Genomic DNA, 16296 nt, shown 5'->3' with positions numbered 1-16296 from the left:
CAGATCGACAGAGTACACTGCTGAGGGGAGCAGCGGGCGGGTCAGGAGAGGTCTGCCACGCCATGTGGTCACCTCCAGGGCAGGCGGGGATTGAATTCTTGTGTAAGTGGCTTAAATTTCATAGTGCAGTGCTTTAACCCGCTGCGCCACCAGGGAGGGCCCTCACATGGTAGTTTTTTAAAAGATATATTGGCTTATCTATTTTAGCTTCTGTATTTCATTAGTATTGATATAAATTTGAAAACGTATGTATATTGATTAAATTTGCTAATTTTCATTCTGGAATCTGGCATGAAGGACTAATAAAAAGGTCTGCTGAAATTACACTAAATGTATTAAGAAGACCAAAGTCCTGCCTCTTTTCTATAGCATTGGTAATTGATTCCTGCCTGTGTTCTTTCAGTGCACAGCCACATGTGGACATGGGTATCAAATGCGTGCTGTGAAATGCGTCGCTGAACTACTGAGTACGGTGTTAGATGACAGAGCATGCCATGGAACCAGCCGGCCAAGTGACAGGCAGGTAAAAGACGCTTCTTTGTGGATTACGGACAGAAAGATTAGCTATGGGGAGAATGATGTCTGTCATACTTTTTCCATATCTACTTCCACTTAAATTTATAGGCATGTGAGTGTCAAAGAATTTATGCTTCTAGTTTTGCCAATTTTATAGCTGTATTAATTTTTTTCTCTCTTTGTCTTTGAGGCATTCATTTAATAGATGTTTTTATCATTTGAACTGTAGAAGGAGGATCTCTATTACTATGAAAACCAGAGACTTGTGAAGTGTGTTGTACTTTTTTAGATTACATTCTATGTCCATCCAGAATGTTTTTGCCTGTGGGCATTTTGAAGGCCTATTGCTCTTTTCATTTGCTGTCATCAGAGAGAACCAGAGCGAAAGATTTGATCTTACTATGCACTTTTGTTCTTTGACAGTGCTTCGTGTTTTTGAAAAAAATCTATTTGTGATTCAGCATTCAGCTATTCTTGAATTAGACATAGAAGGAGAAGTGAAAATTATAGTATTTAGTGTAAATCAGAATGTTTAATTAACTGGTGCTTTATAAGAACTGTTTTTTTTTTTAATTTTTTTTTATTTTGAATAGGACTGTGTAGTTACTTCCTGCCCAAGAATCCCAGAAATCAGGGCCACTTCATTACCAGCTGTTCCCATGGGACCGATGGCACAATGGCGACATGGTTCTTGGACTCCAGTAAGTGAATAACTTCAAGAAACAGTGTTCTTATTATGTAGGCTCTAGACTTTTTTAAAACATAAAGGTTGCTACAGACTGCCAAAGTTATACTACACTTACATTCTTGAATACTTTGATGTTGTGGTAAAGAATACGGGGTTCAGATTTAGGTAATCTCTTAACAGCTAAGTCTTCTGTGTCTTTTAAGACCTGTGTGATTTTGGAGGGCATCTACAAAATGGCTATAATAGTGTTTATGTCAGGTTATTATGAGACACAGATATTAGGGTTTTTATTAACCATTATTTAAAGTCAACCTTCTCACATGTTTTGAAACTTAAACTTAATGTTTTGAAGGATGTACTTTCATACTGTTTAATATATATAACAATATAGTACTAAAGTATAATATATATACACATTCAAGCTTTCCATATTTTCTGAATATTATATTTATGGGATTATATATATATACCCTTATATTTAGGTTTTTCATTGTTATTTTAAATGATTTTTCTAAGTTTCTCTTCCCTAGAATGCTTTCTGTGTGTCTAATTTCAGCAAAAACTCATCAGTGTTTCAAAAGGATAAGTATTTTATCCTCACTATTGTACATATCTAATTTGTGAAATTTTTAATCTAAACTAACAGGGATACATACTTACTGTCCTGTCTCTGACTCAGAAATTATGCCAGGTAGAATAATTCATAATTCATAATTTGTTTTCTAGAGAAACTCACTTTAGAATTTTGAATAGCAGCTACACATAACAGACTATGGTATATAATATTTTGGTGTAATTCAATTTTTTTTTAAGTGTTCCGTGTCTTGTGGAAGAGGTAATCAAGCCCGCTATGTAAGCTGTCGCGATGCTCATGATGGGATAGCAGATGAATCATATTGTGCCCATTTGCCTCGCCCTGCTGAGATATCTGTCTGTTTTAGCCCTTGTGGAGAATGGCAAATGGGGAACTGGTCGCCTGTGAGTATTTTTATGAGAATAAAATGAAATGCAAAAGTTACTATAATATCTGATTCTTAATGATATCGATTCAGTCAGTGCATTATCACCGTTGACTGACTTTGTGATCAGTGTTCAGCTTCCTGTGGCCACGGAAAAGCAACCCGGCAAGTTTTATGTATCAGCTACCATCAGCCAGTCAGCGAGAAGTACTGTGACCCTGCCATTCGCCCTTCCATAGAACAAGAATGCAACCTGGCAGTCTGCCCGCCCACATACAACCACTTTCCAAGTTCCTCTGAACAGCCAAACCATTTTCCAGGCAGGAATTTTCCATTAACTCACAAACCAGAAGATAATCAAAATCAGGGCATCTATCCATTATTCAGAGGGAACCAGTGGCGAACAGGACCATGGGGATCAGTAAGCTTTTTTGTTATTTTAATTCTATTATAACCTTTGAATAGATATGTCTGAATAACATCAGATGCTTTTAATGCCAAACTTATCTGAAGATCAATCATTTAAATCTTAAAAGGATTAATCAATTTTTATGCAGATTACAAATCCCCAGAGTTCTTATTGAATTATACTAATATAATATTTTGATTACAGAGGAATGCACTTAGAAACAATCTGATTCAAGTTTATTACAATAAAAACAAAAAATATTTTAGGATGTTGGATGATAATGTAGGATTAGGATGTTTAATGAGCAGTAAAAATCAGACTCAGAAATTACTATGATAGCAAATGGAGGAAGCTGGATTAAAAGCATGATCAAGCCCTCCTGGGTGGCCTAGGAGTTGAGTCTTAGCTTTGTCACCCCGCTAAGGTCTTAGTTCAATCCCTAGCCAGGGAGCTGACCTGGATGGCACAGCAGACCTCTCCTGTCTCACCCACTACTCCCCTCAGCAGTAGATTTCAGTAGATCTGCCTTTTCCACTCTCTCCTCTGTCTCTGGTGAATCCTCTCACCCCTCTGCACTTCTGACCTTTACCCCAGTCCTTCGATGCAAAAATAAATAAAATCTTAAAAAAATAAAGTCATGACAAATTTTATAGTTTGTAGGCACAGTTGTAGTTCCTGTTTTGCATGCTAGTAATGATACAACATAAAGGAAAACACCAGCGCAGAGAGTTATGTTACCTTAGCACCATCTTACTTTGTGTGTGTGTGTGTGTGAGAGAGAATTTTTAACCTAATTTTGTTTAAAAATTTTAGGGTGAATTTTCTATTATATACTTTAAAATGTCTTTTCATCAACAAATTTTCTTGAAGCCCCTAGTGGTAAAACTTAAGTGTTTGCATAGCTTTTCTTGATTGACAGTGTGATTCCAGTTAATGGGATTTTAATGTAGAGTTTGATTTTGAGTTAATTGAGAATACTGATTTTTATCTCACCACATGACTTTGGGCTGTGGGCCTGCAGTGTGTTTATTCTGTGCTTTGTTCCTGGCAGTGCTCAAGCAGTTGTGCTGGAGGAATCCAGCGGAGAGCGGTGGTCTGCCAGGATGAGAATGGACAAAGCGCCATTTACTGTGATGTGGCCTCCAAACCCCCAGAGACAAGACACTGTGATTCAGGGCCATGTCCACAGTGGAATTACGGAAACTGGGGAGAAGTAAGAACTTATATTTATCTAAACTTGTGTAGAAATTGCTTTTTCTAGAAGGCAGCTATGCTAATCACTGTACCACTGTACCACAGCACTGATAGTTCTGCAGACCAAAAGTTAAGCACTTCATCCTGTTACTGTTGGATAATCTTATTAAGTAAAATTATGTTCTTTTTAAGAGCTGTCCTGTCATGGAATCAGTCTTTCATTCATGATAAGAAATACATGCTTTATTTTTTAAACAGAATCTGGTCTGCTCATCAGTATGTCTAAACAACCCTTTTCTAAAATTACTATTTTAAGGTTGTTACTTAACCTTGTTACGTTAGGTTGATACAAAGATTAAAAATTATGTTGATATATAGCATGTTACTATCCTATTACTAAACGATTTATTTGATAAACCCTTTTCTCACAACAGGTAATTGTGAATCACTGAGCATGTGCATTTTTCTCAGCACGGGTGGGAACATAAATTTTCTTATATTCTTACTTCATTATTCATTTTGTGGAGATAATTTTTAAATGGTTGATACTAATCCTACCTCTCTTATGTATGAGACAGAATAAAGACTGACATTAGCTTTGTATGAATGAGATAAACCAACAAATTTAATTAGTCAGATATCATTGTTTCATGATACTTAGTGCGTACTTTCTCTCCAAAAGGATTTTGGAAATCACTGTTCAAACATAAACTTTGGCTATTCATTGTTTGTAAAATAATCAGTATCAAGTGGTTTTTAAAATGTACACTCACTATTTTATGAAAAAGTAACTTTGTTTCTGAGTGTAGGCATGCTGTGAAAGAGACAGAAATGGTCAAAACTTAACAATTTTCATCGTTTGATACATTTCCTGATCTTTTGTTCTGTTTGTGTCCAGAAATAGGTTCCTAGTTCATATGTTGTTATCTGAGTGTTTCCATGCAAAACTGAGTTTTCCCTGGTTATAAATTAAGACCTACCTTATAAGATTTCTTTGCTACACAGTAATCTGTTGATTGGATGCCATATATTAGGTAATAAATACTTATTACTTAAATAAGTCAACTTTGTTTTTGGCTTATCCTGCCAGACTAACTTGCTAGCTGCCAATCTCTTACAGACAATTCATCTCTGTATTGAAGTATCTTATAGTACTAACTCTCAAAATTTTGCCTTTTAATAAAATTAAGAAACTAAATTTTTTTTACACAGAAAGAAATGTTGATGCTTGTGTTGAGATAATACATTTAATTTTAGCATTACCAATTATATATTGTTTTGAATAAAGTAGGATAAAATTCTCTTGAATGATCATAGCTTTCAATTTTCCTATCTTTATTTTTTTTCTTAGTGTACACAAACATGTGGAGGAGGAATAAAATCAAGATTTGTAATATGTCAATTTCCCAATGGCCAGATATCACAAGAAGAGAACTGTGAAAGCTTCAGCAAGCCCCCAAGTGTGGTGCAGTGCCACGTGCAAGCCTGTCCACATGACGTGTCATGGCACCGAGGACCCTGGAGATCGGTACGCTAGTGCTCTTGTTCTTACCCTTTTGTCTTATGGTGTCCTGTTTAATTTTTTTTCTTCATGAACTGTGGAATGCACACACACACACACACACACACTATATATATATATATATTTTTTTTTTTTTAAACAGACTATGGATCATGGCTTATGTAATTAAATATGATAGTCTGGAGACATACACATTCAACTTTAAATATTGTAATATATATACTAGCTTTATAAGTATTTATTTTTTTTATAACTGAAGTTTGAAACATAGCACTATATTAATGGAAGTGATTTTCTCAGTACATCTTTGGCTTGCTCTCATTAATCAGAAATGTTTTGCTATTCACATCTGTACATAATGTAACATTGTCCTTGTAACAGCAAAGGTGTGTCTTGTTTGAGCAAATAACTTGTATGTGGCTTTTGTTCTGTCAATGCTGATAAAGACCCAAGAGCAAATAACATTGTTTAGGACTTTGTTTTTGTCAGTGTTAAACTTGGAATTTTATTTAGAAATGTGAAAAAATTTTTATATTAAAAAAAGAAATTTACTTACATAAAGTAAATCAGTTGTTTACAGTTTGTAACATAGATCAAGGAAGAGTATGGCTTATAAAATTATTTATATGAATATTCATTTTTCCACTATGTGGAATTACTGTATTTTGAGGGTATTTAATTTTTTGTTTTATTATTTTTTTGGAGCCATAGATAAGATTCATTAATATTGTTATTGGATGGTTTGTTCTCTAGAATTTTCAAGTATCCAGTTTTTGAGGAACAATTAATGCAAAAATATATTGTAATAACATTTTGGACAATTTTGATATTTTAAATTATGAACACCACAAACTCAATTCTTTCAGGTGCAAAACTTACTTAATTCTATAATCTGTAATTAGCTCTCTAAAGGTTAAGTGGCTGTTTATGTAGAAAACAAGAGTCTTTTCTACATAATGATACCTGTCCTTGATTTGCTTGGCTCAAATCAAACCTTTACAATGAGATATAAATACAGTTTTTATTCATTTTATTTGACAAGTGGGTCAAGTTCTAGTTCAAGAAAAATTTATCTTTATAGTCAGTGTGATAGATGATATGAAACAACAAAACATTTTAACTTTATAGGAGAATCTTAAATTGCTGCATCATAGAGCCACTGACTTATGTATGAGAAACTAACAAAAGCTGTCATTTAACTTGGAAAGCATTCACATATTTAATAAAATAGTTACTAACTGTCCACTATATCTTAGGCACTGTGTTTATAGAGAAAAAAAAGACACTTCTTACTCCTCTAGAGTTCTAGTCTAGTTGGGGAGATCTAAAGCTATTTTATCTTACCATAAAATACTATTTTTATCAGTCCTCTTAGTCCATGTTCTCTTTAATATATCTCGTTACGTTTTCTTTCATTTGATTGGTTTTGATATACAGGCATAGTTATTAGCCTGGTTATGGAGTGTCTTCTTAGAATTTTGCCCCTACTAGGTAGCAGACTTCTTATCACAGTGAGGTTTGCTGAATTGTATGGGGTCAGTGGACTATGAGCCATGAATCAAATCCAGCCTGGTGCCTATTTTTGTAAACATGTTTTATTGACACATAGTTTAGGTTACTTTCCATGAGTTATTTATGGCTGCCTTTACGTTATAACAGCAGTTTGTTGCACTAGAGAGTGCAGTCTTCAAGGCCTGAATATTTACTATTTGATCCTTTCTAAAAAGGTTTGTTGGCCTGTTTAATAGATATTCTGATACTTTTAAAATTTAAAATAGGAAAATACTTAAAGGTAGGGATTAAATTTACATATATTTTTTGGAGTCACTTTTGGAGGTGTTTGATCCTTTTTTTTAATACTTTAAGACTTTCTAAGATATGCACTGTGATATTCATACAATATTTTTTTTCTAGTTTTATTAAGATGTGATTGAAAGATAACATTTGGTAAGTTTAAGGTATATAGCATCACATAATGCTTATTTATTGTGTTTGAATGTATCTATCAATACATTCCAAATTCCAAAACATTGAATCAAGTTAATTTTGGATGTCAGTGAAAAATCAGAATGGTCATTAAAATCCTGTGCATAGATGACGTTTTAACCTCCCAAAACCAAAAATAACCAAGAAAATAGAAATAACCATAAATTACAAAACCATAAATTACATACAGAAGTATGTAATTTTTCCTTTTCTAATACATGGAGTCATCATATAATTCAGTCTTTGCACTAGTAAAGAATTCTAAATATCTATTTTTTTGATAAGTCGAAGATAAATTTTTAAAAATCACAAATGTCTATCAAAATTTTTATAAATTTATTTATTTACTTTCAGGTGTATATAGTACATATATATCAATAAAGTGCCTGGTTTTCTTTTACTATATGAAGAATTTTGTTCCTTAAAATTAACCTTTTACATTAAAAGGATTTAAGGAACCTGGAGTTTTGTTTTTGGTTAAAACCAGATGTAAACTTACACCTCTTTCAGTGTTGCTATATACTAGCCAAACTTAAGAATACCTCTTATTAAAAATCAGGTTAATATTCTTTAATGGATAATTTGAATTTTAATAGATCCCATTTACTAGTTAGAAAATTATGTGTCTCTCATACATAAACTCACACACACACACACACACACACGAATGACTTGAAATCTCAGAAATTTTTCATTTAAAGAAGATTAAAATATAAAGTACTGAACCATTGAAATGCTGTAAAGGATAAAGTTGTAAATGTGCATTAAAATTTTGTCCATGTTATAGGAAATCCTGTGATGTAATTTATAAACAAGGAATAAATAAACCTTAACCTATGTCTAATGTTAACGGTTGTATTTTTGTGACTGGTCAATGTGAATTGATTGTACTTTAACCCTTGTTTATTAATGGCATATGTGGCTTTGTGCTTTGCATAATTCATATGTATGTTGTACATTTACTTTTGGATTAATATCTAAATTGTTTCAAGTCACTGAATAGTTCCTATGTTGTATTGAATGGCTTTTTTCTGTTGGTGCTATTTTCTTCAATAACAAACTGTTAATTTTTTTTATTAAACATTTCATTGTTGAATAGTGTATGTTTTCGTAATTTTAGTTAGTATATGTATAAGCTACTGTAATTTTTCACTTAATTCTTTTGTAAACCAGCATTGGTATTGAAAAACATAAGGTTTATTGTTTTGCTATCAATTTTTAAATACTAGGAATGTTTATATTTTTTTTCTATATTTTACAACCAATGAAATTAATTTTATGGTGTAAACAAGATACATTACTAAGATACTTACTAATGTACTAGGACATATTAGCTGTGCTTCTGACCAAGATAGTCTTTAACAGGTGAGTAAAATTTTATTTTTCTCTTTTTTAATATAGTAAGTAAGCAAATACTCTCTTAATAAATTCATATTAATTTGTAACTATTTTTACATTAAATCTCATTTGCTTTCTTAGACTGTTTATATTTTTACATAGAATAAAAATTTGGTTGCAGAATACATTCCAGTGTATTCTGGGATTAGTGATAAAAGTTTAATACTTTGAACATTTTTGACTCTAGTGCTTTCCACCAAGATGTTTCTTTTGTTAAAAAAAAAATAGCCTTCCAACACAATACACATATACACACACACATAATTATACTGCACCTCTAATACGATACAATGGAACTCAAAGAACAAAAGCGTTTTCAGAAAGGAGCATGTAGTAGCATGACAAACCCAGTAAACCTTCAGTTTTTCCTTTTAACCACTTCCTGTAATAAAATTGAGGGTTGGAATGGGACCGGGGTTGAAAGCCACCCTCCTGCAGCTCCCACTCAAGTTGGAACTCACTTAGCAGTAGCCAAGAGAACATAACAATGGGTGGGAAAAGGGTTTCTTGAATTTCTTTGTAGAATATTCAGTAAAAAAATTTATATTAGTTATTCTCTTAAACCTGGAAAAAGATGCACAATCATAGTAATAAGCTGGAAATCTTTTTCCAAATTAAGCATAAAAATCTTTTAGCTGGTAATAATCATCAAAGTGATATTTCCATTGACTATGTTTGTTACCTTATCCCTTTCTATGGTAAACTCACTGATTCTCCCCAAATTATGAGCACCCCTGTAAGTTAGGCATTGTGCTAGTCACCCAGAGATAAACCAAATATGATCCCATGTGTTTAGGAGTTTGCAGTTTGTTTGTTTTCAAGGATTTTATTTTTTTTGTATAGAAGTGGGTTGTAGGCTAGAGATGCTAGGATGAGAGGGCTCACCAGACACATGGTGAGGAGCAGAACAGGCGGATTGACTGAAAACCACTGCTAAAGAGAGCAGTGGATGAGACGGGGGAGGTCTGCTGTGCCATGTAGGTTAGCTCACTGGCCAGGGATCAAACTCAGGCCTTAAGGGTGAAAGCACTGAGACTTAATCCCTAGGTCATCACAGCAACCCCCAGGAAAAGTTTTCAGTTCAACGAAAAAGATAGGTCATCAAAATCCATGGTGGTAGTCCTATCTTATTTCAGTAGTAACAGAATGATTTATAATATTGAAAACTCATAAAATTTGGTGTATAATAAGTTATAATAGTACCTGATAATACAATAATTCTGCCAGTAGAACCTTCATGAAAGTCCGAATTAGTAAGATAGATTCCAGTTTAACTTGGTAAGAGATGGACAGTGTTTAACACTAGAAAAACTATATCACTTTGTAAAATTGCCGCATCATCCCTTTTGTGCACGGTTTACATGCCATCATCAAAAGAGTATTGATGGATTAATGGTGTGCCCTAGAGTCAGCACTCTGAAAATAGTACTGGAGTCGCCAGCGGGCCTTGCAGGTGTGAAATGATTGATGCAGAAAAAATGAAGTAGATAATGTAATTAAAATGAGATCACAAGACGGTATTATATTTCTATGGTGCCCAAAAAAGACCAGGGAAAATTTTGTAGAGAAGTGTATTGTCAAAAGAATAGAGTGAAGGGAAGTCAAAATAGATAATTTTGATGCTGGTGAAGTTTGAACTTGAAAAGAGTAAAATATTTGGACAGTGTGTCAAAAGTGAATGATATCACTAGGTTGACAAACTGCAAATGCAGGTGGAGTAGCCCCATGGAGGATGTACAAAATTGTTTGTGTTTGTCTTATATAAGAGGACAATAATCTTGATTCTACCAAGAAAAATTTACCAAATAGAATTGAAGAGAGATTATTCTTAAGTCTGCTGAAATGTTAAATATTAAGTCTATCCTTGATCATATGTTTATACGTAAGAAATTTTTGATGGGCCTGCCTCCTTGCAGTAGCCCTCCATAAAAGTAAGCCTTGTTCTAAGTCAAATATAGGTAAGTCACCTTATTAGATGTGTGAGATACATTCATATTGTATATGGTTATAATTTCTCATTGTAATCTAGCATTACTTATATGTGTGTATAATTACATAACCCTTTTATATGAGTGAATATGATCTATAGGAAAGTCTATTCAACAGTTGACATGCATTTAGGATGGTTTTTAATTGGTGACTAACAAATAATACTGTCATGAGCACTTGTCACTTTTTGGTGAATATCGGATGTATTGCCAGATATTGCATTGAAGGAGTGTGTAGAGATTCAGATTTAGTATATGCTATCAGATAGTTTTCTAAGGTGGCTCTCTGAGAATTCCAATTGCTCTAGATCCTTGTCAATCTTTTTAAATTTTAGTGATGCCAGCAATGGATAGTGGTATTTATTTGTGGCTATGATTGCTTTTTTCTGATGCCAAATTAAGTTGAATGTCTTTCCCTAGATTTATTCCCATGGGAAATCCTCTTTGGTGAGGTGTTCATTTGCCTATCTTCAGCTGGATTGTCTTTTATTACATGGATTTCTGTTTTTTTTTTTTGTTTTTTTTTTACATTGTACATTGTTGATTTCTCTGCTTATGTGTGCTCTCCATACATCTCCCACCACCATGTTACTCTAGGGGTTAATTTTTTGTTCTGAATGCAAGTTTTATTGTGTGTGTATTTATTTATTTATATGTATATTACCACTTTATTTCAGGTATTGCTATTAATCTCAAACATAGATGCTAGCAAGTAGCAATAGTAAAAAAGTCTTTTTTTTCCCCTTAAGTAAATAGATAAAAGCTTCAAAGTGGATTCAAATTGACAAATATGAGGAGAACAGTAGGGCTGATAACATGTTTATGGTGAAATTCATTTTAACATGACTTCTTTTCCATAAAAGAACTGGGGTGTGGGTGAGAGGTGCAGGTTAAGGGTGGTGAGAGGGTTCCCAGCAACAGAATGGGGAGCAGGAACAAGTGGGTTGATGAAACACACTGCTAAATCAAGCAGTGGATGACATAGGAAAGACTGGGGATTGAACTCAGGCCATTGTGGTGATAGTGCTGAGACTTAGTCTGTAAGCCACTACGGAAGCCCCTATTTTAACATGATTTAAAACAACTTTTGAAGAGAGGAAACTTGATACTTTATTCTGTTAGTATAATTAAAAAAGATTAGACAGTCTTTTCCCCAGTTCTTTTTTTTAAATGCTAAATCAGTGTTTAATAATTTTCATGAATTTCTGCTGTTTGTTTGTTCAGCATTTATATAGCAGTTGCTTGTGTCAATGATATTTATATAGTACTGGATGTGTAGGATATAGGTATGAATAGATCAGGGCATAGAGTTTGTATTATAGCTGTTAAAAAAGAAAAAGGGTGGGGTGAAAGCAGAAAGTACATTTAAAACAGATGAATGACAGTGCCTTCATGGTGGCTGACAGCCTAAGTCTCAGTGCTATCCCCAGCCAGGGACCTGACTCACATGGTGCAGCAGACCTCTCCTGTCTTGCCTGCTGCTCCCCTCTGCAGTAGATTTCAGTGGCTCCACTGTTCTGCTCCCCACTCTGTCTGTTGAATCCTCTCACCCCCTCCACAACTCTGGCCTATTTCCTAGGTCTTCTCTGCAAAAAATAAAAATAAATAAAAATTAAAAAAAAAAACAATAAAAAACAGATGAAAATCAAATTATTTTTGAGGCATGTTCAATTTAGTGGGGTATTTACTAGTAGCAAAAGCACTAAACTAGTTCTCAAATATAAATAACTTCATTGAAAATACTGTAGCAAACAGGCAAGTAGCTGGGGAGGAAAACATTGGTGCAATAATTAAAACTGTCAGAAAAAAACTTGCCCACAATAGAACCATTCCTGTTTCTAACCCGTAATTTTTTTCCAGTGTTTTTTTCCAAGATATAAACATATACAAGAAAGTTTGCTTCCTCTAGATTTTATTCATCATAAACACACATATAATGATTCAGTAGGCAAGACGCGAAAGCACTTGGTATAATTAATCATTATGTTTGGGATGTCATTAAACAGTTTGAGAATTAAAATGTGCCAGTGATACTGTGTAAATGATCTATACCCTGGGAGAATTCATTCTTTTCAGGAGACTGAATGAATAAAGGGAAACTTATACTGCCACACTAATTAAAAATTGACTTCCTGTTCTGTGAAACAGAGTGAGAGCTCATTCTTCTATTTGAAGGAAATGTCACTGTTCATTCACAGGCGTTATGAGAATTTACACTTCTACAAATAGGGACAGGGAAGATAAGCAGGATTCTTCCTTGACTTGTGCACATACTTTCAGTGTCAGGAAACAGACACTGAAGCTCTCAGAAAATTCTCCATGCCAGCATTTCTCTGCTAAAATTGTCAAGCTCTCAACATGATATGAAGCCAGGAGCAATCATTCTTATCTCTGTTGATACACAGGATACACTACAGAATCAAAATAACAAAAATCTTGGGGAAAGATATTACATGGGTGCTTATTTAAGGGTAATTCAACTCAATCCCATTCAGGTAAAACAGAGTTACTGTTTCAAAGGTCTTTGTTGTATACATTTGTTCACATTATTTCTCCTCATAGCATTTACTTGCTTATTCAGTCAACATTTATAGATGTGACATATACTAATAACTTTAGAATTCTCATTTATAATTTTTCAACAACTTTATAGTATGGGGCCTTCCCCATGGTTCAGGGGTTAAAGTCTCAGTGCTATCAAGCTATTGTGAACTACCGCAGCCTGAGTTCAATCCCTGGCCAGCAAGCTATGGTGTGGCAGACGACTTCTGACCCTCCTGCTGGTCCCCTCAACAGTGGATTTCAGTGTATCTGCCTACTCTGCTCCCCACTCTGTCTCTGGTGAGTCCTCTTAACTCCCACATCTCTGACCTATACCCCAGTTTTTGTACGCATAAATAAATAAAAACAAATCTTTAAAAAAAGTGAACACTATAGTGTGAACATATTTTGGTAAAGTTTGTGAAATTCCTAATATCCAAATTTCTATTGTGTTAATCAGACATAACATTATTTATATGGGAAAAGCAGGTTACTTAACATTTTAGTCTACATTGTGAACTAGAGGTATATATCATATTTTATGAAATTGAATATTGTGTTCAAGTTTTTCTGTGTCACTCAAAATATGAGGAATTTTACAATTTTATGTCAAATATGAAGAAAACAGTTGTCATAGATTGTGAAGATGTTTCCTGATACATATTTTCAATGGTTAGGAAAACTAGAATTTTTTTAACATGCCATATATTTTTACTGAGGCATAATTGACATATAACACTAGTTTCAATTGAACTGCATCATTCAATATTTACAAATAATGCCAGATATTCACCACACTAAGTCTAGTTAACTTCCATTGCCACAGCTAAAACTTTTTTATATGCTGAGAACTTTTAAGGTCTATTCTTAGCAACTCTCAAATATGCAATACTGTATTGTTAAATGTAGTTCCCATGCTTTATATTACATCCCTTGACTTAACTTATTTTATAAATAGAGGTTTTTACCTTTCAACCTCTTAACCTATTTTATCTCCTATCTCTAGCAACCACCAACCTATTCTCTATATGTATGAGTTTGTGTTTTGTTTTGTTTAGATTCCATATCACTGATAGACCTTATTTGTCTTATATGACATTTCATTTAGCAGGTGTCCATAATCCACAGTATGAATGTGTACATGCATATAATTTTGTTTGTTTTTAGATTTGAAGTGAGGCTTATATATTCATATATTCATAATACAGATGGGCAATACATTTTAATCTAGCCTGTCATTTTTAGTCTTTTAAGTGGTAAGTTCATGGTTCTGGTGATTATTGTTATTATGAGGTTTATTTACTATTCTTTTACTTTTGATTTTATTTTCTCTTCTTTTTCTCCCATGTACTTGTCTATTTTTTCATCTCCGTTAATCCCACTCACATTCTCTCAGTTTTTTCATTTCTTCTGTCTCTCTTCTAGCTTTTGATTTGGTGGCTAAACTGTACAACCTTTGTATTTCTAAAATAGTCCTTTTTGTAAAACTGTTACCCACTCATTATTTAAATATACAGATTCTTTCCTATTTCTTCTCTAAATTATTGTTTCATAGTATTTAATTTATGTTCTTGAATCTATGTTACTATTTATCAACTTACATAAGTCTTAATTATTTTTTTTTCATGTGAAAGAACTATTTTCAGCATTTCTTGTAGGGCCAGCCTGCTACTGATAAGCTCCATTTGCTTTTGTTTCAGGAAATTTTTATTTTTCCTCATATTTAAGTGATAATTTTGAAGGATAGAGTACCCGTGGCTGATGAGGCAGGGATGGGAAGTTGGAGTCCATAGACTTCTTATCAGTCTCAGTGGGAATGCAAGGTTATTCTAGGTAGAAAGATCTATACTACTTGCTCTCTCCTTTCTCGAGTGTAATGCCTGCTCCTTCCTTCCTTGATGCCTAAATTCTAGTGCCCTACCTCCTTGTTATTCCTTCCATGTCATGCCGTGTATCTCATACTTCCCAGCAGGGAGAGTGAAGAAATCTTTGTCAGCCATGCTACTGGTAGCCGTATTGTCTGTGACTGAAGCAATGGTCAGTGCCCTGGTGCATATAGGTCTGAATTCCTCCACACACTGAAGAGCCCCTCCACGCATGCTCCATGTCCCTCGTTGTCTGGTTTCTAGCAGTTCTGGTTGACTGGAATGGCCTTTGCTTTCGTCCAAACTCTCTTTGCTTTTCCCTGTTATGTTCCCAGAATGAAATATCATCTTTGGTGCAAAGTATCTTTTGGTCAGTTCCCTATTACCAGCATTAAACTGGTGAATTTCCTGTGAGCAACTTAAGTGTGTCCTAGTTTTGTTTAGGGAAGAAGTTTATCAGGACCTTCCAATGCCACAATATTGTGGGTGGATTTCTTTAAATAAATTTCCTATGACTGTTTTCTTGAGACCCCCAAGATATGTTATTTCTCTTTAGGTCATCCCATACTCTCTGTGTGTCCTCTGACACTGTGCTTTCAAGCTCACTTAATTCTCTCCACTACTGTGCTAGACTACCACTGAGACCATCCATTATTTTTTCAGTACACTTCCAGTGTTTTTAAGAGACATTTGTTTCAGTTATAGCAGTCTCATATTTTCTTAATCTTGGTTATATTCCTGTTTTACATCATCAGTTGTTTTTTCTTAATCCAACAAGCATATTTACAGTTGCTTTAAGCACCTCCTCAGGCATATGCCACAGTTCTGCTAGATGCAGATTCTCTCCAGATTATTTATTTATTTATTTATGTTTAGCATATGTACTTCTGTCTCTTCATTTTTAGTTTTTATGATTTGTCACAGGGTGTTTCATTTACTTCCTTGAATAAATTGGCCTTACATCCCTTCTACAAGAAGTGGATATTTTTCTAGGCTTTTTTTTTTTTTATTGAACAGTTTATTTTTAAATCATTTTGTACATTTTTTTTTCCCATCTCAATTGTAATCCCGTGGGTTTCCCATCACCAAGTCACCCGTGTGCCATCACCATAATCCCGTGCACTTCCCTCCCCACCCACCCCCGTTTTTGATCCCATTCCCCACTCCACCCCCACAAAATGTCTCTAGTATATGGTTGTTCATTATTCTTGTTATTTTCTCGCCCGGTCC

At 34.1% G+C, this 16296-nt stretch overlaps 1 protein-coding gene across 1 annotated transcript in view; it reads left to right on the top strand.

Moving 5' to 3' along the window:
- The window catches only part of ADAMTS20 (ADAM metallopeptidase with thrombospondin type 1 motif, 20), a 158918-nt gene that overhangs the window by 84880 nt on the left and 57742 nt on the right, over positions 1 to 16296 (top strand). The window contains exons 23-28 of the mRNA XM_004694783.2: positions 404 to 523; positions 1110 to 1217; positions 2018 to 2182; positions 2294 to 2584; positions 3624 to 3785; positions 5118 to 5294. Of these exons, the coding sequence (XP_004694840.1) occupies positions 404 to 523; positions 1110 to 1217; positions 2018 to 2182; positions 2294 to 2584; positions 3624 to 3785; positions 5118 to 5294 (1023 nt within the window). The remainder of the gene's footprint in view (positions 1 to 403; positions 524 to 1109; positions 1218 to 2017; positions 2183 to 2293; positions 2585 to 3623; positions 3786 to 5117; positions 5295 to 16296) is intronic.

The sequence above is a fragment of the Condylura cristata genome, unplaced genomic scaffold (assembly GCF_000260355.1).
Source record: "Condylura cristata isolate star-nosed mole 26May11 unplaced genomic scaffold, ConCri1.0 scaffold00047, whole genome shotgun sequence".
In the NCBI taxonomy this organism is placed as follows: Eukaryota; Metazoa; Chordata; class Mammalia; order Eulipotyphla; family Talpidae; genus Condylura; species Condylura cristata.
The sequence above is the reverse complement of the archived record's forward strand: the minus strand, read 5'-3'. Positions and strand labels throughout refer to the sequence as shown.